Genomic DNA, 19,472 nt, shown 5'->3' with positions numbered 1-19,472 from the left:
GCCAACCCAAAATGCCCAAATACACTTCGCTGGTTTGGAAACTTTGCAGTTGTAACAACTTCTTAGTAGAGATTGGTCAGTCTGCAAAGTGTTACAAATTTGTAGGGACTACCACAAGCTTTCTAGTCTCATACAGCAGTTTCAGACGCCCAAGGGAAATGGATTACAAAATATTTTTAAAACCAGTTATTCACCCACTGAACCAGACAATCTGCATTAATCTGCCAAATGTATGTGGATATATCTACACATGCACAAAAACATTCTCATTAAATGCTTTTAGGTTTCTAAATTGAAGCTTCTGCATAATGGCAATTTCTCAGTCTAAAGCATCTCAAAAATTCTTAACCTTGAATCCACAAGGTGATATGTCACCTCATTACTCTAAAACCAGATATGTGTCTAAATCCAACAGTTGCAAGGAAAAGTGCTAAAATAAGGCAATCTTGTATGCAGCATTTCTACAGTCTAACTGTAAACTAACGAAAGTGAAGAGATTGCATTTCACACATATAAAGTCTGTGGGAGAGTACCTACATTCTCCTGGGCGTACAGTGCCTAGTGCTTTAGATCTTCAGCCATAATAGTGGCTCCACGGATCTATAGAGGTACAAATAAAAACAAGTTAGAGCTCATGCAATGAGTTTTAATCTGCTACAATATTTATAAACTGAGGTACAGTGTCTTAAAAATAGAAATGGAAAGGAAATGGAAATGTCAGCAGATCTTCTACTGGAGTGCTGAATGGGGTGCAAAACACTACCTAAGGCTCTGGTTCCCCTGCTGAGCTCAGATGCCAGGCATCATGCATGACATTACAGAGCACCACGATTCCCAGCAGAGCTCGGGCAGGAGCTCAGAAATACTGCTCTCCCGAGGCAGGACTGAGTTGTTGGCAAAGTGACCACACCCAGGAAGAATTTGTAGATGGAGAAACTTACGGTACTGAAAACTGCACCATGACCTAAGGCAGTGGCTCTGCTCCACAGGCATATCTGATTATTGGACAGCACCGATGTTCCACAAATAGCTCCCTGCTGAAATGCCATTCTAGTTCACTGCTCGGCTCCACACAGGGGCACTGGGGACACCAAAGTCGCAGAAGGTGTCTCCCCAGTGCTGATGTTTAGCTGAGGGGACAGAGCTACAAGGTACACTGGTGAAGAGGAAACACAAGGAAACCACCCCATGCCATTCCCAGCCTTTCCCCACGGTGGAAAGCCTCCCCCTTTGGTTGTTCTGGTGGCAGTGAGGGAGCACGCACCTTCTGCAGCACTCTTACTGAGACACATGGAACTGAAGCAGTGGTACTACAAAGTCCGTGCCACTAACATCCTCCTCATCCCTGGAGCAAACGATCTTCCCTCTCTTCTCTGCAGCAAGGAAATGTTTTATTTAGGGAACTGCTAAATGATAAAAGTGTTGGGGACAAGACATTGAAAAGCAGAGAGAGAGCAGAAGCAACTACCAATTGATGGGGAAAGTTAACCAGCTTCCACATCACAGCAAAGGAAAGTAGAAATGAGTATGGTAGAGAAAAAGAAATGGAGAGTTTGTGAGCATCTGATCTTGGAAACACCATGACTGGCACTTACACGGGCATGATGTTCAGATAGTGCTGTAAGGACAGATTGTTTCACAGGCTTAGGACTGTCTATAATTTTTATTGTTAGAATCCTGGCAGCACATCCCCCCAATAAAGTGAGATAAGTGTGCATCAGGGAGGAAAGGTGTTGTAACCAATGACAAGATCAGAGCACAAGATAGGAGTGGGTGTAGCCGAAGTGTGATGATTCTTTCCCAAACCACAAGGGACTATAATTTCAATGATATATTTCTAGTCAAACCATACACCATAGTTTAACGAACAGCAGAACCCTCTAGGCTGTCACAGTGTGTGTGAAAATATTCTACTATTTGTCATATTTCAACTTCATATTAATCTTGACTCATTCTCACAGAACCTCCCTCATAACTCAAAGGTAAAACCTAGAATGAAGGGAGAAAGATTACACTGCCTGAGTGCTGCTCAGAAGCAGTAGGGTTCGTGCTGTGAACTGTGGTAAAGTACATTGCATATCTATTCACCAACATGGGAAGATCCTTAAAACAAAAGGACAGTGATTGGTACAAAACCTGTGAAATTCTTGCTCCCTCATGTGAAAGGTTAGATCTGTACACTGAAACCTATTTGGGATCACTGCAATACATTTAATACCACTCAGCATTCACAGTTGCATGTTCAAAATCCTGTGCAGACATGAGTTGATAAATCCTCAGAACTCTCTGGCAAAATGTGCTATTTTCAAGCGCTTGCTCATTTCAGAGTCCAGTGAAGAATAAGCGTTATGTCTGAATAAAAGATTATGGCAGTGTTTTTACTTGCCAGAATGATTCAGGGATATGCACAGGAGGCTGTGAAGCATGCTCAGTTGTGGGGGTTTCTTTAAGTAGCAAGAACACAGTAGCTAATTGAAAGCAGCTTTAACTCTTCATGAGCTGCTTCAGACCAGTGTTTGCTAGTCCTGTCCAGATACAAGAATGTGGTTTTATTCTTTATGTAATCAAAGGAAAGTAACCAGAATTCACAAGTATAAACAGGAAAATATGAAAAAGCCTGCTTATCAGAAGCTGTCACCAGAGCACCATATTGAAAACAGGCTCTACATGTAAGAGGGAAAAACCCCAACCTATGTTAAGTAAATACTGAAAGTAAAAAAACAAAACAAACAAACAAACTCTAATCCTACTAAATCCCGGGGGTTTTCAGAGGCGCTGAGCATTTGCAGCCGACAGATAAGATCAGAATTTAGATGTCCAGCATTTCTGGAACCACCCCGAAGACGCTTCATGCTGGGCATACACAATTAAAGACTCAGCATCAGCAGCCACATTTAAAAAATAAGCCCAGATCTGTCTTAACAAATTAATTTTTACTGCTCTTCAAACTTTACCAAAGTGGATTAGTTTGATTTAGAACTGGATTAAATCCCACTGAAAATGATTGATCTGAAACAACAACCTTTCACTGTAGAACATAACATGAAAGACTTTGGGGCTAAGACTAATGAAGTGCAAAGATAAAACAAATGCCTTTGCCAACATTTTCAAAAGTGGCCTCTTATTCTGGGTGCCCTACTTGAGTCGCTGTGTAAGTGCTCATTTCCTCTGAAAATGAGGCCCCAAGCAAGTTGAGCCAGGCATCCAGAAGAAGAGACTGCCTGAAAATATTGGCCTTGAAGTTGTATCTCCTGACATTTGTCCCGAGCAGGCCTCAGATGCGCCCATTCAGTAACTGTGATAGCTAGCAGAGTTGTCAATAGACCGGAAAGCAGGGAAAGTTGCTTCTCATGTCATTAATCCTTTCTAGCACTGTAGTGAATTAATTCAGAGTTTTTCACTGGCAACTGCCATGAAGGTCCTCCATATGGCTGTTTCTATACCACACTTCTAACTTAGAACTACTGGTAGGCAACAGCTCAGCCTCTGACCTTGCCAGTCTCAGGCCTGTCTGTCGAACTGCCAAGAGGAAAGCTGCCTCTAGCAGCAGCGCTGGAAAACATGGACGCCTGCCTATTGGGAAAGCGTCCTTTGCACCTCAGGGACAGCTAAGTAACACAACTTCTGAAAGTGCTCTGAGATTTCCATCCCCTTTCTGTGATCCGTTAACACATATAAGTACTGTTCTTTGGGCCATTATATACATTTTAAGATAAAAATGGCTTTGTTTTTTTCTATCTATCTAGGGCAAGCTCCTTCCTTTGATAGGCCATGCCATGTTGAGGAGGAGGAATGACAACAGCAGGTACAGCACATTCAGCTCAGGGCAGGTCAGCCACGTGCTCAGAGAGCTTCTAATTACAGCTCCAAGGAAGAACAACATAAACACATCCAGAGCTTGCTACATATGGTAGGACAGGGAAAGCAGAACATGATGGGGATGCAAATCACATCTAGGAAACAAGAACAACATAAGACAAAACCTGAACAATTCAAATGGTAGCCCAATGCGAATACAATATAAAAACTCCACTAGGCTGTCCTTCAAAGGCCACCTCCACTCAGCAGCACAGGCAGAGAAGGCCAGCCAAATACTAAGCATCACCGGTGTTCAGCAGAGATTCACTTGATCTCTTCCTCTACTGCATGGCTACACATCCCATCTGTTCTAGCTCATGGATGAGGAAGCAGCACCCTACCTCTGAACTCTGCTCAGCTACCTGTAAACTCAGCGTGGTCAAGTACTGTGAGATCATCTGTAGGCACAGCTTGCAAATACTTGTCCAAATGCAATTAGCTCCTCTAAAGTGTTTTGTGCAGATTCAATATCCAGGTGGCAAGGGATAAAGATGCTAGTGGGCCAGAATATACTGTACTTCAACCACTTGACTTTACATGTCTTAAATACTTGTAATTTGCTGGATTTCACATATCAGGCTTTGAATCATCAAACATAGATTTCCAGAAAAGCAATAAGTTATTTCATCTGGGAAATGACCTAGAAAATTCAATTGTCCTCCAGAGAACAACTGTGCCAAATTTGGAAATTAAATTCATTAAGTGAAGTGTGAGAGAAAAAGCTCTAATTCTGCTTTAGCTACAAAGCCTTTTTCAGATTGAAGTTTGGGAAAAGAAACTTGTTCTTCTAGCACTCCTCAGGAATTCTGGTGAATTGAGCCTCTTCTTTTTAATTAAAAAGTCAAAACAACTGTGTTCTTGAACTATTTAAAAACTTACAAGGCCATAGGACACTGGCATTGTCAAGAGGGTAGGATAAAGGTCAGTTACCTCCAAAACCAAAATACGTGCATTCCTTAGCATCGGTTGTTTTCTTAGAAAATAAATCTATTTAATTTTGAATGACAGGTACCTAAAATTTCTGTAAGGGTGGAGTAGTGTTAATCTAATGTTTATCATCTTCCCTGGCAGGGAACAGCACTAAATATTTGAAAGAAACTGAAAATACGTCTCATTGTAAGAACGGCATCATTCCTCTTTACAATACATCAATCTTCAACAGCAGGGAAATGTAACCACCCTGGCTTTCATCCACATGTACTGCATACCATTGACTAGCTAAATCATAGTAATCATAGTGACATGTCACATCATTAGGAGTGAGAAATAAAGTACCTTATTGGGGATCTCATATAAAAATCTATCAAGATCCAGTGTGAATTTTGCAATCAAGCTGCTGCTTCTGCCTGAAAGCCGCTTCACTAGCTGGCGCGTGACAGTGCCTAGTTTTCTTTCCACCACAGGCCGCAGAGAAGACGCAGCTCTTGCCCACCACAGTGCAAATCCGCAGTAAGTGGATTTTACGCAGCGTGGCTGGGGCCGCAGTACCTTTCGCCGAGCGTCAGCAGCAGGAGGAATGCCGTGTGTAGCCGGCTCCCGCCCCTGCAGGGTTACTTTTCTCCCCTCTCCCGGAGCGCGCCGAGGCTCCCTCAGCCGAGGCGGCCGCGCTCGCTGCCCTCCCCGCCCCGCGTGAGCCGCCAACGGTCGCCGCGCGCCTCCTCAGGCGCCGCGCTCCCGCTCCGCTGTTGCTATGGCTCGGCGGAAGGCGGCAGCCAATCAGAGAGCGGGAGGATATATTTGTCGCTGTTGCTACCGGCGCGACGGGGCGGCGGACCAATGGGGAGGATGCAGAAAGGCGGCGCGTGGCCGCCGCAGCGGGCGGCGGGAGCAGCGCGTGGCCGTGTCTGTCAGCAGCGGCGGCGGCTCCGCTGGAACCCAGCGGCGGAGAGGGGCGGTTAAACGGTGCGGGGGCACCAAGGCCCCGTGGCCGAAGGAGACACGGGTGCGAACGCATGCATAACCCTTCCAAACACCACTGTTTCGAACACAAAACCTCCACCAGAAAATGGCCAAGTGAGATCTACTAAAATAAAGGAAGCATCAGGGTCTCCACACGCACAAGTGTACCCAGGGCAGCTGGTGCCAGGGTTTTAATGTGTAATTAAACGCCATGGGTGAATAATCACTTCACACCCTTACCTTGAAAAATGAACTCTGGAGAAAGAGTAATTCATAACCTTTATTTGCTAACTTTATTACAAAAGGCACTGGAGGCATCTACTTCAGGTATCTCAAGGCTGGAGTTTTGGCAATGATTACCCTTTTTGCAATACAGATTTTAAAAAACAGCAGTAATACTTAGGGAAAATACCCAAAAGACTGCCCAATGACTTGCAGCATTAGTTTTAAACCTGCATCAAGGGTCTACTTTGCTACTCATGCCCTAATGCTCATACCCAATTCTGCTTTTTAGTCTCCAAGAGAACAGGGCTCCTCACCCGTGAGCAGCATGAGATGGAGGAGCATAACAGGCAGCCCTGAGAATGGGTTAAGTAAGTAAAAGTACTGGGCAAAAGGAACTGAGTTGCACGGGCTCCCCAGGAGAGCTGCAGTGAAACAGCTTACCCCCACGGCGTAAGCAGCCTTCAGCCAAATACAGTGCTAGCCCCACACTTACTACGGTGTGTATGAAACGGAGTCTGCACAACTCACGCTGCTTTGCAGGGCACTCGTCTGAATAGGATGTGCTCGCCTGCTGCTGCCTAGTGTCAGACTGCCGCAGACCACCCGAAGGGTGACACAATCGCCTCGGCAGTTTCAGTCCACCCAGATCTGGGGACTGAAAATGGATCAAGAAGGTTCAGCGGCTCCCACCTTCTCCATTTATCCTTCTTTCCTGGCCAATCTGAGTTGCAGGTAGCATTAAATGCTGACAACACCGGTATGCCCTCCCCCAGTCCTGCAAAAACATTGACTTAAGCACTGAAAATTCTGCCGTGCTCCAGTTTATGTCATCTGTGGCACTATAGAGTATGGAACACTCCAGAAGTTACACCTAGCAGTACAACAGAAATGCAGGGATGAAAAAAAGCAGTATTTTACCAGCACTTAGCTGAAACCTTATTTTCCAGGCATAGGAAAAAGTTACCTAATATCCACTGCTAGGCAATGTAACTACGTTCTACTCTTTTTGAGTACAGGAGCTTCATCTACCTTTATGATGTAATGAAGCACTCAGATGTGACCAGTGCTATAGGTAGAAATATATAACTGCCACAGAACCAGTGACTTGGTAATTTTAGCATCTACAGTGCCGCTTCAGACTGCCCCAGTAAAAACCTACAGTCCACAATCACCTTTGGCTTTCTTCTATCCTTTGCAAAATTCTTAACGAAACTGTAACTAAAGCAAACTTTGTAACTATTAGAAAAAGCCTTCATCCTTCTACCTCAGTCTCTACTCATCTCCATGTCAACCCCCTCACTCATTTAAAAAGACGACAAAAAAACAGGAAAGGATGGGGTGTTTCCTAGGGAAGCGCAGACCACACTGAGCATCTCTGCAGGCAGGTCACATTCGTCCGCTGGCTGAGAATTCAAAGAGCAGCCACGCTGCCCAGAACGTGTCGGTTAACGGGTCACCAACTGGATCCTCCAGGACCTGAAAGACACAGGAAGGAATCAAAGCTTCACTACATACGATCTTTAATGATGCGGTACTTGTGGTGGAAGGGCAGACACAGAGTAGCACAAGACTGCGGTGGGAGGAAACGTCAGTGGTGAGGGCTGTGTGCATGAAGGGACAAAGCCCTTGTTCCCCTCTAAGTTCAGGTAGAGTAATCCATCTGCACAGGATGTGGGTGTAAAAATAACAAGCACAATCAGTGCACAATTCAACTCCTAGTAATTCTGAGAAGAGCAATTCCCTTCTCTTTGCCCAAGGCATTAGCTCCTATAAGAGCAAGTAAGTGATAGAGGGTAACAGCAGGATGAAATAATTAAGAAGGGAGTGATCGCCTGAACAACGGAGCTCTGGTCAGGGAGAGAAAGAAATGTTTCCAAAATTAATTAACTTTTTTTTTTTGTTTGCTTGCTTGTTTTGTTTTACTCTCGTTTCGGCTCCGATGGGATGAGTGATCTAAGAAAAGCAAATTGAAAGTCATGTGTGGACAAAAGGAAGTGTACAGCTGCACCCCTGTGGTTCAGACATAGGAACCAAACATCTGCATATTCCTGCAACAAGCCCAGGGCAAGTTGATTCAGCAAGAAACAGAGTGCCCAGGAAGTCTGTAGAATGCTGTAAGATCATTTACCCATTCAAGCTCTTCCTTTTCCTACAGCACACACTAAAATATGCAAAAATTGCTTTTCTGAATTCCTAAACCAAGTAATTATTGCAAAGATTTGAAGATGTCCCCTTTTGACATCTGCATGCAACACACAGTCTCTTGCTCCCCCACCCACATTGTGCTGAGTGTCATGTTTCTATACCATTGCAAAATCAGTGCAAGTATGCAAAATGGCAAGATGAAAACTCTAGCTACAGAGACTGCATGCTCTGGAAATCTTAGAAAAGGCTCATTCATTATTAATGCCCAAAGCTTTCCTACTCATCTGGCTCATATTATGGCTGGTAAAAAGGCCACTTTCCAAGATACAGATCTTTATATTGACGCTTTCAAAGGCTCAAAAGAGGTTCTGTTACTGCCCTCAGAGCTGCAGTCGCTTCCTATAATGAGGCCAGCAGATACGGTCTCCTGCTTTTCAAAATCTCTTTTAAAAAGGTTTTTTCCAGCAGCTTACACTGCAAGAGAAACAGAAATGGATGCTAAATGATTGGTAGACCAACACATATGAAGCTAAAAAGTAGCTCAAGGTACAATTTAGATAGGGCTTTCTTGGGTCCTATTTTTAGGTAACATTTAATTCAGAGATGTGCTCCCATCCCCTTGAAAGCACCAGATTTCTAATTTCTGTTCTCTACTGCCTCAAAATCACCGTAAGAAGGCATGCAGACTGCATGCAGATCATGGAAGTAACTTCTTTTATCATTTCCTATAATAATACTGCTCTGTACACTGCTATCAGCCATTGCTGAAAAATGCAAAATCCCTTTTTCCTCATCAATAACACAGACTTGGAAATGAAAATTACATGAAAGATTTTAAGTGGTCTGAGAGACCACAGTCAAATTCTGCAGTACCCCCCAAAGGGGAGGGCCCTCAAGCAGCCATCTTCCTCTCATCTTCCTTCCACAGAGCTAGGTGAGCCCTCCATTGCTCAAAATTTAAATGGCACTTTGGATCTGCACAGGCTGCTTTGGCCATCATTTCAATGAAATGTTTAGTAAAATTAGGGTCTGATAAGCAATCCAAGTGGAAAAAAACAAAAACACCTTCTAGCATCTGCTGGATGCTACCCAGGGAATGCCCAGCTTGCTCTGAACTGGATTCCAAAAGGTATGGTTAGATCAAACGTGTTTTGTACTAAATACGATGTGAGATTTCACACCTCCTGTGTGAGAACTACAGCTGGATAGTGTGTGTAGGGCTAAGCTCCTTTCCCTGAACATCAGGTGTGTTCTCTTACCTGGCTTTGTCCCAAGGCTTGGCTTTCTTCCATGCAGGGTGCAGAAACAGGTGGGCACTGAGGCTTGCCAAACACAGTCTGACAGGAACTGGAAGAAAATATGATATACAAATGCATTGGTATTTATGCTCTACTCACCGCTTACTGTGATGTTTTGCAGCAGGACAGGAGGGCTGCTGGCAAGACTATGCATTCAACAAAGTTCTGTTGTCCACAAACCTGCCCCATTTCTGCAAATTGTTATGGCCTGAAAATACAGATTCTGGACTGGGAGGACTAGCCTGATCAGGAGCAGTATACAGGAATGGTATATTGATTTGCAACTTTCCTTATGCCCCCAGAACACTGTCCATAAACAAGGAGATGTCTACCAAGATGTCTCTTTCCTGGAACATATTTTAAAAACACAGATCTTAGGAGTCAAAACACATAAACATGTGGCTTTAGGCATAGCCACAACATTGGCTATGATTCTAATATAGCTTTTCAAGGCCGCCAGTTGAAAGTCTAGGGACATGGCTATCACATCCACACCTTCCCTGGGGGCTCTGCCAACCTCTTGAAAGAGGTCACAGTCTGCAGGCACTGGGTCAAGTAGGAGACACTGGGTACCTGACGATGGGATGTTCTCTCCCTTCACCACCAACTGAAAAGTATCTCTACTCCAACACCACTGCCCATACCACTCCCAGGAATAGCCAGACCAGAGGTGCCAACTAAAAGAGCATAGGAAAAAAAGTAGAAGAGACAGGGCAAGTGTCAAGTTGCCCTTCCTCGGAATGCCCCCCCAGGTTCCAGCAGTCAGCCTTGGGACACCACTGTTGGAGGTAGCATTCAGGCAATTACACTTACTAACGACAAACGGGCTCAATCCCTTCCTCCCCCAAGAATTTGTCTCATCATTTTTCATAGCCCACTTACACTGACATGTGCAACACCCTTAGCAACAAATTCTGCTATTTAATTATGCAACATGCCAAAAAGTAGCCTCCTTTTGTGTGTTTTGAACCTGCTGCCTGCCAGCGTCGGGGTGCTGGGTTATCCAGAGGGAGAGCCTAACAGCAGGAGGATTCCTGGCACTATGAGCTGGAATCCCAAAAATGCAGGCAGAAGCGGTAAGCTGCAACGAACATCTTAGCACTGATGTTTTTTAAATCAATATGCTGGCTCATAAATGCAGTCTGTCTTGCTCCATAGAGTTCAGTGTGCTTTTCTGTTTGAAATGGGAGGCATGAGAGAGTTATATTCTGCATGAACCATTAGCTGGGCTACATTCCACCTGCCCAACTTGAGGAGTGAAGAGGATTCACCACCACTATCTGTAGAGGTGAGCATCTGTTTGGTGTCCCACAGGGACTTCCAGTTCGCTAGCTGGATCAAACTCTGCTGTCAGGCAGCAGGAGCAGATGGAGACAGTCAGCTTCCAGCCTGGTTCCCCCTCACACTCCCACCTCACAGCCCTGTAGATCATAAGAGGTTTGGATACAGCCCAAGTGCGTAGGACCAACTGTAAAAAGCCCATGAAAGAAATCAACAGGAATTGTTCTAATAAGCTTTCAGGCCAAGTCCTTTCCAGGTGAGCACCTTTAAAAATGAGACAAGGGTCCTTTGGCTGACTTGTAGCTCTACCCCTGCACTTACAAAGCAGGGAGGCATAGGTGCTGGCAAGGCAGTGAGAGCATAACACTAGGTCCACTCCAGGTGGGTGACCTTGGATAAATAATTTCCTTCTCTGTGCTTTACTCTTATCTGTAAAGCAGGGATAACTTCACCACCCTGTCTTTCCAGGATAGCAATACTCATTCTCCTTACAGTTTAAGTTATTGACTCCTTCATGAGTCCCCAGATGAGCAATGCTCATTGCAACGTTATTACTAAAGATGACTCCGGTGACAAAATACTCTCTAATCCAGTAACTCTGTTAGAGGGCTCTGCCTGATAACAAAGGTGATCCTCATTCATTGTCGTTCACTGAGCAGGGATCTTACCCAAGGCTACCCACACGAGATCCCCTGGCTCTCTAGGGAGAAACTGCAAAAAGGCCAAGATGAAGCTGCAGCCTGAGCATCACTCGTTTCTAAGGAGACTGCTGTTCCATAGCATTCATGGCATTTTGGGGAGTTCAAGGTTTTGGGGGGAGCTGGACCAGGCCACTAAACAGGGCTTACAAATAGAGTTCAAATAACTATATCCTCACCAGAAGGTGTCAATGAAGCAGCAAGTCCTGCCCCTACCAGGAATACGATAAAGGGTGTGTGGATTCCTGGCACAACTGACATACCCAACAAGGAGACATTCACCATAGATTTCTTCTGCTGGCGGAACATATTTTAAAAATAAACATGAGCTCACTCTAGAGTCAGAACATGCAATTTTAAATCCAGCCAAAATATTGCCAGCAAGCCTCACCGATCTTTCATGATCTTTAGCCACTGTTCAAAACTGCGAATCCTAAAACACAGACTGAGGTGGGTTTACAATGCCCATACCTGGGTTCTCCCCAGCAATTCAGAGTGAGGAGTCTGACATGAATGTGAATAACTGTAGGCACCAAGCCAACTGGGAAACAGGGGGAAAAGGCAGAAATGTTTTTAGCAGGGAACTGGGAGGCAAAAAACCCACTGATCTTTATCTCCAGTGAATCACCGCCTTCTCTTGTTGCTTGAAAAGCCACAAAGTCTCTCTGTGCCTCTGCTTCCTTGTCCATAAAGTGGGAATAAAACTGCTTCTACCCACCTCTTTGACATAGAATTGACAGTGTCATGCCAGCACAAATGCTAGACAGTGTCAAGCAGAAGGGTTATGAAGTGAGGCTACTGCTCCTGCTCTGTCTTGCAGATCAGTAAATTAAAGGAACCTCATAATGCCTGTTTGGCAGTGTTTATTTTTATGTAACATGGAAGTTGTATAACATACGGAAGATGGCACCGATTTTTGTTGTTTTGCATTCTGTGAATTTATCTCAAGTCCCAGAGAAAAGCCTGCAGTCTGAAACATTTGTTACAGGTGGAAAACAGAAGGGCAGAACAGTGCCTGTCTTTCTGTCTTCAATTTGGAAAGCTTGCACTATGGAATAATCTTGTCATGAGGTTATGAAGCTACAAAACCTATTTTAGGATGAAGTACAGGCCCTACCAACCCAGCCCACAGAGCAGCTCTCACTGGATCACTACAGATTATGATTTTCTGCCAAAAAGAAAAACAGGCAAATAGCTTAGAAGCTAAACCTGCTTTAAAGAGAGGGGTTCATAGCTTTTCTCATGAGGCTGGTCCTGAATCTCCTTTGTGCTACACTGTAAAACACAAACACATAGCATTTCCCATTTCCAGTGCACAGATATAAGTACAAAATACGATGGACATGAGGAGAGAGTCAGGCCCCTGGAACAAGATGCATCTCCACATTCTTTCTGCTATGCTCTTCATTGGGGAGATCAGGACAAGGCTAGACCCACAGCATCATTGTTACCCCTGCTTTTAAGAAGCGCTGTGCTTTCTGCTCCCTTTACCTGTGGGGAAGAATAGCTTCCAGGGTCCCTAGCTGTCCTTCTCTAAGGATGAAGCTTTCAACCTCTAAATCTGACTGCTGAATGATTCTTCCTGAACTGGCCTCAATACAGCCACCTTGAGGGACTCTGCTCAAGGGAGCTCTGATACCTGCTGAAATAAATGCTCGTATTAAAGATGATTACAGATAACACACTCCCAATCTCTGACCCTGCTATTCCTCCCCTCCTTGCTCCACATTCACCAGAGACTGGGTGAACGGCAGTCGCAGCCCTTTCTGTTCTGTAGACCTACAGCAAAAGCAGATGAACAGCACTTACGTATCCTATCAAGGCTATTCTGAAGAACAGGGAAAAGAAAAGAGACGGTGGGAATGCTGAACAAGACTGGACAGGAAGGAAACAGAGAGAGAGAGAGAAAGAATAGCAGGAAGGAGAAAGGAAAGTGAGAATGTGTTGCTGAAGACAAGCACCATGTCACAGTAAAGAAGTTCCTGGCCTCTGCTCAGGTAATCTCTTAAGAGTGACAGGCATTTAAAAACCCAGAAGCTTACAAACTGACAGGGTGAGCAGACAACACCTGAAGGGAGTCTTCCAATGGAAATGCTAAAAGGAATCCACCTTGCTGGAAAAGTACTATTTTATGGAAGCAGTTACAGTTTAAGCAAGAGTAGGTAAGAATGTCTGTTTCCAACACCTTAAATCAACAAGTTTTCTCATTGAGCTACTAAGGGAGCAGAACTCCAGAGCTCAAGATAAGCCCTGCTCCCATTTGTCATGACATCAGAAAGACATGTAAGTGAGCAAGAGTGTTTACAACAAAGGGAAGAGACACTTGGAAACTCTTAAGGTCAAAGATCTGGGTGCAGGTTTACTAACCTTCTATACCTGGGGTCCACGCAGAGCCAGAGACTCCTCTGGTGCTGGAAGGGCCCTGCCACATGGCCAGCCGTTCATCTGAGAAGGTAAGGGACCCACAAGAGCACAGGACAAAGTTATCCAGCTGGGGGCTGGCATCAGTACTGCTTGCTACTTCTCTGAGCTGCAGGACAGCAGAGTTAAAGCAGGTTCCTGGTTCCAGCACAGTCTCAGTGCAAAAAGCTATAGGTTGTTCAGTGTTGTGAGTGGTCAGCAAAGCTTTGCTTGTCCTTGCTTCATACAGCTCACTGCTCTGCATAAAGCTGCAATGATGGAAAAAATAAATCAGCCAGACATATTGCTTTGCAAAGAGCAGAAAACCCCAGCTAAACCTTTGAATCCTGCCCTTGACAGCTGGGAGATTAACTGCTAGATGCTCTGACTGCCTGATGCTGGGCAGGGACCATTCCCGTCTATGGAGTCACGACTCCTAAGTGATGTCTCCTGGGAACTGACATGAAAGTCAGTTCCATCAACAAGTTTAAAGGTCGCTTCATCTCTGAACTATCACTGTAAAGACTTTTTCATACATCACCTGGATTCCAGCATCTTTAAATAAGTTCCTTCAGGAGGCTTATCCAGATCTGCAGCTGACTGCTCCCACCCTGGGTCACAGGGCATGAGGGTTATCTCCATTTGCTCAGAGCCGATGCCTACATAAGATCCATCTGAAAGGTGCAGGCCAGGCAGGTGAAGGAACACTAATAGTTACTCCAAAAAAAGCAATGAAACAAGTCTAATTTGCCAAATGCAGCAAGGCTTTCTTATTCCCCATGACTGAAGTTTGGTCAAGATTCTGTGAAGGGGCATGGAAATACTGGGGTTTACTGAAGTACTGCCCTGATCCCAGAATCTGAGTGCTAAAACCTGCTGCCTCCCATGTATTTGCTTTCATTTGGTGCCCCTTCTGAGACACGCATCTCTTTTCACCTGTCCTTGCACAGGCCTGATCAATGCTTGCTCCTTCTACAGAGTGAGAGCCTCTAGCCAAACAATTAGGCACTCCACTGAAGCAGAGTCCTCCTGTGTCCACTTGATCCTTTGGCGCATAGAGGCTGTTCTGGAGAAGGAATATCCTTCCCTTCCTGAGGGAATTTTAAATCGTTTTTCAGCTTTCTGGACCACATCCCAAGCCCTATAGGAAAAGACAAACCTGAAGTTTGTGGGGTGTAGGATCCTTTATCCTGCTGCTCCTTTGCATGGTAAGTCAAAGCCCTCTCAGGACATGAGTTGTTGAGCTTTTCCGTACGAGGCAGGCAGGATTTTTGACGCCGTCGATAATTTGCAAACCAGTTATAGACCTGAGTTGGCTGCAGGTTCACGTCCCGAGCCAATCCTTCCTGCAAAGCCAGGTGTAGAGAGAGATCAGGGAAAACAGAATAAACTTCATCCAAATAATCAGTCTTTTCCCTTCAGTTCCAAAAGCAGCCCAGCAAAAGAGCTTTCGAACCCAGAGACATTTGTTCACTAGGTCTCCAGTAAGTCTACGTGAATCCCATTGAGAAGACTGAATTATAAACTCAAGAGTTGCTGGAAAACACACATTCCACCCTGCTCCCCTAGTCAATTTGTTTGCTAAAGAAAACCATATACTGCTATTTTATAATGCTATATTTACATGTTGCTGCTTTGTGAAAAGGGTAAGAAATAAACCATCTTCGCATTGCAGAACTATTCACCAGATCATTTTGCCTCATATGAGAAGGGTGTTGGAAAAATTCAGCACCACAGACTTTGAAGCCTTCACCTTGCAAGGTAGTTATCAACAAGGATTACTGACTTAATTCATATGTCACTTTTATTACAAATTTGTCCCTGTCCAAATAAGGTACATACATGCATACATCAACATAGGCTATCATGTTTTCAAATTCTGTGAATTTAATGTGATAAGTCAGTACAAAATATATTCTGGTTAAGCAAAGTACAATTTTATACAGGCTATAACTCAGTCAGGCTATTTATCACTGTAATGTAGATGGTTGTTTCGCAGCCTATGCTCAATCACTACAAAATTAGAACTGTTAAAAGCTCAGTGAGGAACTTATTTCCCCTGACCTTTTTGTCCAAAGCAAGTGAAATTACTCAGCATGAATTTGATGATTTTTTAAGGAAATCTTTAGGGAAAGATCAAATATTGGGAATCCCAGCTCCACTGGGGCTTCTGAAAACAAGGATTTAGAATGAAACCAGTTATAGACCCCTGATTGCAGAGTTCTGCTTTTCTGTGACAAGGAGACTCAATTGGAAGTAGCATATCCCTACCCTCTGTTTCTTGTTTGGATTTGTTGTCACCTCTGCAGCAAACCTGTGCAGCTTCTGGCGTACTTCATCTGAATAGTTTCGATTCTTCAAACCTTCAGGACAAAGGGAAACAGGTGGAGGATTCCTGTACGCAGGAGAAAATAGGATTAAAAAGGACCCAAAAAGAGTCATTCACATTCATGGGAATTTTTCTTACGCTGCCACAAGTGGTCAAAACGCCAAGAAAAACCCACCTCCAAGACGCAATCATGTTGAAATGCAAAACCAGCCTCTGCATCTCTACCCCGTGCCTCTGCTAACTACAGCAGAGAAAAAAAAATTCTGTTCCCCCACGCCACAGTACCTCTTCCTGCAACGGAATTTCTGCAGTGGTGTCAGATAATCCGTGTGATGTTTCTCCATAACCCTCTGGTAATGAATCTCATGCCAAAGTTGCACCAGCTCTTCCTTCTCTTCTGCCTTGCAATACTAAAACAAAATAGTACGTAAGCAAACCCTTTCCACGTAGTCAGTCAGGCTTCCTGTAAAGGAGAAAACTCTCTACAACTAGAAACTTACTCAGAGATTCCTACTGGTTTGACAAAACTGTAGCATTACCCTAGTACATGACTCACTGTACTTTCTTTAATGTACACAGGGAGTTGCCTGCCTAATTCCTTCTGTTCCTCCTGGTGAAAAGGGCTGCATTACCAGAACTAGAGGCCAAAATCCATCACTTTGGTGCCCATCCAGCCTTCCTCTATCTTCCCATCCTGGCAAGCCCTCCAAACTTGGCCTCCACAAGGCTTTTATGTCCTGAGCTCTAAACTTGTGAAAAACTCCAAGAACCACCACACTAGAGAACAAAAATCCTGCTTTCACAAACTACAACCCACCCCTTAATCACTTAATTACCTTCTTCCCCTTGACTGATTAATGGTAACTGCCTGTAGCAAAGACTTTATGCCATGTTTCAGGTCAACCAACGCACACATATCACCTTCCACTGCCGTGCGCCAGCTGGAAATGCTCCACGTGCTGTAGCTGGGGTACCTCTGCACTAACAGCTCTAACTACCATTTTTCTACCACTGCTTTTTGTCTCCATGAAGAAACAAAGAACACACCCCTACCTCCAGCAGTCTGCAGGCTGCGTCGTGCTGCCCATTACGGATGTGAACAAACACGCAAGCTCGGACAACATGGATGTTAGTGAGAAAATACATCTTGTGTTTGCATCCCATCATGGCCCCAACCAGCTTCTCCAGACTAGGAGACGAGCTTTGGAGGTCCTGGCAAAGCTGTCCTGCTAGATCCAGCAGCTTGGCAGGTGGGGGATCCTTGTTTTTATTCCTGTTTAACATGGCCATGAACCGCTTCATCCTTGCGTCCTCTTGGAAGCCTTTTCTATGCAACGCACAAAGTTGTGGTTAGATAAAAACTATTATCTCCTATTTATAGCTCCTATGGTATGCGTGCTTTTTTTTTTTAAAAAGGAAAGAAATTCACTGTGCCATTAAAAGCAGCTTGAGGACCTCAAAACACTTAAAATAAAGCTAGATCTGTGGCTAAAGCCACACCAGGTTTGTAGCCAAGAAAACAGAGCTCAGAAACGTGCATTAAACTTGCCCCAAAACTCGGAGGCTGAAGGAGGAGGCCAAAGCAGGAGGGGTGCTGCGGGGAACCGCTCATTGGGCTGGTCCTCATCTGCCCCGTATTGGCCTATGTGTGCAGCTGGGGGTACTGGGGGTGCTGGCAGCTCTGCAGTACTCCATGCACACACATGTGCCTCCAGACCCGCCGCTCCCACTCAGATCAGTCACCCTCATATCCAAACCACGGTATGAAGCTTTACATCCATTGCTAACAGGTTAAAATGACCAGAACGTTAAGCCCAGAGACAGACAGGTGAAGTTAATGAGTATTGTCCCCAAAACAGGTGGGACAGATCAGGGGCAGATGGCAGTTACAGTAAAGTAACTCAAATGATCGTCGGGCTGTTTTTTACCCATTCTCCTGGGGAAAGGAGGTCGGGGTGATGCCCCCGTGCCCAGCGGGTCCCCTCTGGGACACCCCAATCCCTGGGACAGCTCCGGCCCCGCCGCACAAAAGGGGGAAAAGCTTTTAAATACCTGCGAGGTTGAGGAGCTGGAACACCCCGACAGCCCCGTCCTCTCCCGAAGCAGCGGGAGAACAGCCCGGGGCTCCAGGGTCCGCACCCACCCCGACTGCTTCCCGGCCCCGTTCTTGCTGCGGCGAAGCGCGGGGCCCCGGAGGAGGGCTGCAGGGCGCGGGCGGGCCTCCTCCTCCTCTCCCTCCCTCCCTCCCGCCGCAGCGCAGGGAAAGGCCGCGCCGGGCTGCGCGCTCCGCGGGACCCTGCGCGCACGGCGAGCGCTGCGCGGAGCTGGCTCTGCCCCGCAGCCAGCCGAAACCTCACCCTTGTCCACAGCCTCGGGCGGGGGGGAGAGAAAGAGCTCTGCAGCGTTAAAAGCGAGCCCGGTTTGCAGGTGCGGAGCCGCTTTCGGGCTCCAGGTCCTTGCACACGCGGGGTGTTGCACGGCTGCCCCTGCACTCCGCCCCCCTTAAATTGCTTTGACAAAGCAACTGCTGCCTGCACAGCTACTTTCATAGTAAAATTGTATAGCATAGATGGCAGCAAGTTGCTTTCATAGTAGAGAGTGTTTTTTAAGATGTCAATGGGGATCAGACACGCACTGATAATTTTGACACAGTTGGTTAGATGAAGTGAATGAAGAGGCATGCAGCTCAAACCCACCTCTCCTAGGTGGGTACTGTCTAATAACGGATGAGTCACCCAGGCTCAGTTTAGGGGATAAAACTGCAGCAGCTACGATTTTCCTTGAATCAGGTCTGAACACCACTGTGAATGTGTCAGCCCTCTGCTGACTTCAATTTAGCAAGGACAGATAACAATAGTAACCATCTCGCAGCAGGAGTCAACAGCCCCCCCACGCACAGCACTATGGGATGCAGGTCCTGAACCCACCCTGAATCCACACTTAAATAACTAGCTCACGCTAGGGCCACGTGCCATATGCAAGCTTTCTCTGCAAAGACAAAGACTACATACTTGAGCGTAGGCATCTTCATTTTGCTGCATGCAGACATATCCTAAATATCTGCTTATAATCCTCCTTGTTTCTCCAGCCTGCAGCATCTCATGTTCAGTTGCCCTTGGTTTCTCCTCAGGCTTGGATGCTGGCCTCACAGGACAGTAACCGGCTTGTCGCTCCTGTTGCTCCAGAGCTGGAGACAATGTCCTGGATGCTTAAAGGACAATGCCTCACCACTGAACTTTGAGCATTTCATTATCATGCTGGACATAAGAATCAGTATTTCCTTTTGGCAATTATTCTCCTTAACTCCCCAATTCTGTACTGCTATCTGGAGTTACAACA

General features: G+C 45.5%; 1 protein-coding gene across 4 annotated transcripts; it reads right to left on the bottom strand.

Annotated features, from left to right (window-relative positions):
• Positions 1–6,030: 6,030 nt before the first annotated feature.
• ANHX (anomalous homeobox) lies at positions 6,031–19,361 on the bottom strand. 4 transcript variants are annotated; one of them, XM_054844946.1, is made up of 9 exons: positions 18,186–19,361; positions 17,187–17,460; positions 16,419–16,543; positions 16,076–16,199; positions 14,964–15,150; positions 14,346–14,478; positions 13,772–14,073; positions 9,387–9,474; positions 6,031–7,458 (listed from the first exon to the last, which is right to left on the bottom strand). In XM_054844946.1, the coding sequence occupies exons 1-9, from the start codon at positions 18,812–18,814 to the stop codon at positions 7,428–7,430; spliced, it is 1,893 nt and encodes a 630-aa protein (XP_054700921.1). In that variant the 5' UTR covers positions 18,815–19,361; the 3' UTR covers positions 6,031–7,427. The 4 variants fall into 4 exon arrangements, with proteins under 4 accessions (XP_054700921.1, XP_054700924.1, XP_054700922.1 ...); XM_054844949.1 differs by having other exon boundaries at positions 6,037–7,458; positions 19,145–19,361; XM_054844947.1 differs by lacking the exons at positions 13,772–14,073; positions 14,346–14,478 and having other exon boundaries at positions 6,037–7,458.
• Positions 19,362–19,472: the final 111 nt, after the last annotated feature.

This window comes from Grus americana, chromosome 16, assembly GCF_028858705.1.
Source record: "Grus americana isolate bGruAme1 chromosome 16, bGruAme1.mat, whole genome shotgun sequence".
Lineage (NCBI taxonomy): Eukaryota > Metazoa > Chordata > Aves > Gruiformes > Gruidae > Grus > Grus americana.
The sequence above is the reverse complement of the archived record's forward strand: the minus strand, read 5'-3'. Positions and strand labels throughout refer to the sequence as shown.

What these genes read in the sequence shown, in the direction of transcription:
- ANHX (XM_054844946.1), bottom strand. Translation starts at nt 18,814, where the DNA reads ATGCCTCTTCATTCACTTCATCTAACCAACTGTGTCAAAATTATCAGT. An exon ending in AAATTCCGTTGCAGGAAGAG is followed by an intron (nt 16,200 to 16,418) that starts GTACTGTGGCGT and finishes TCCTGCGTACAG; the next exon opens with GAATCCTCCACCTGTTTCCC. An exon ending in GTGGACCCCAGGTATAGAAG is followed by an intron (nt 9,475 to 13,771) that starts GTTAGTAAACCT and finishes ATTTTCTTCCAG; the next exon opens with TTCCTGTCAGACTGTGTTTG.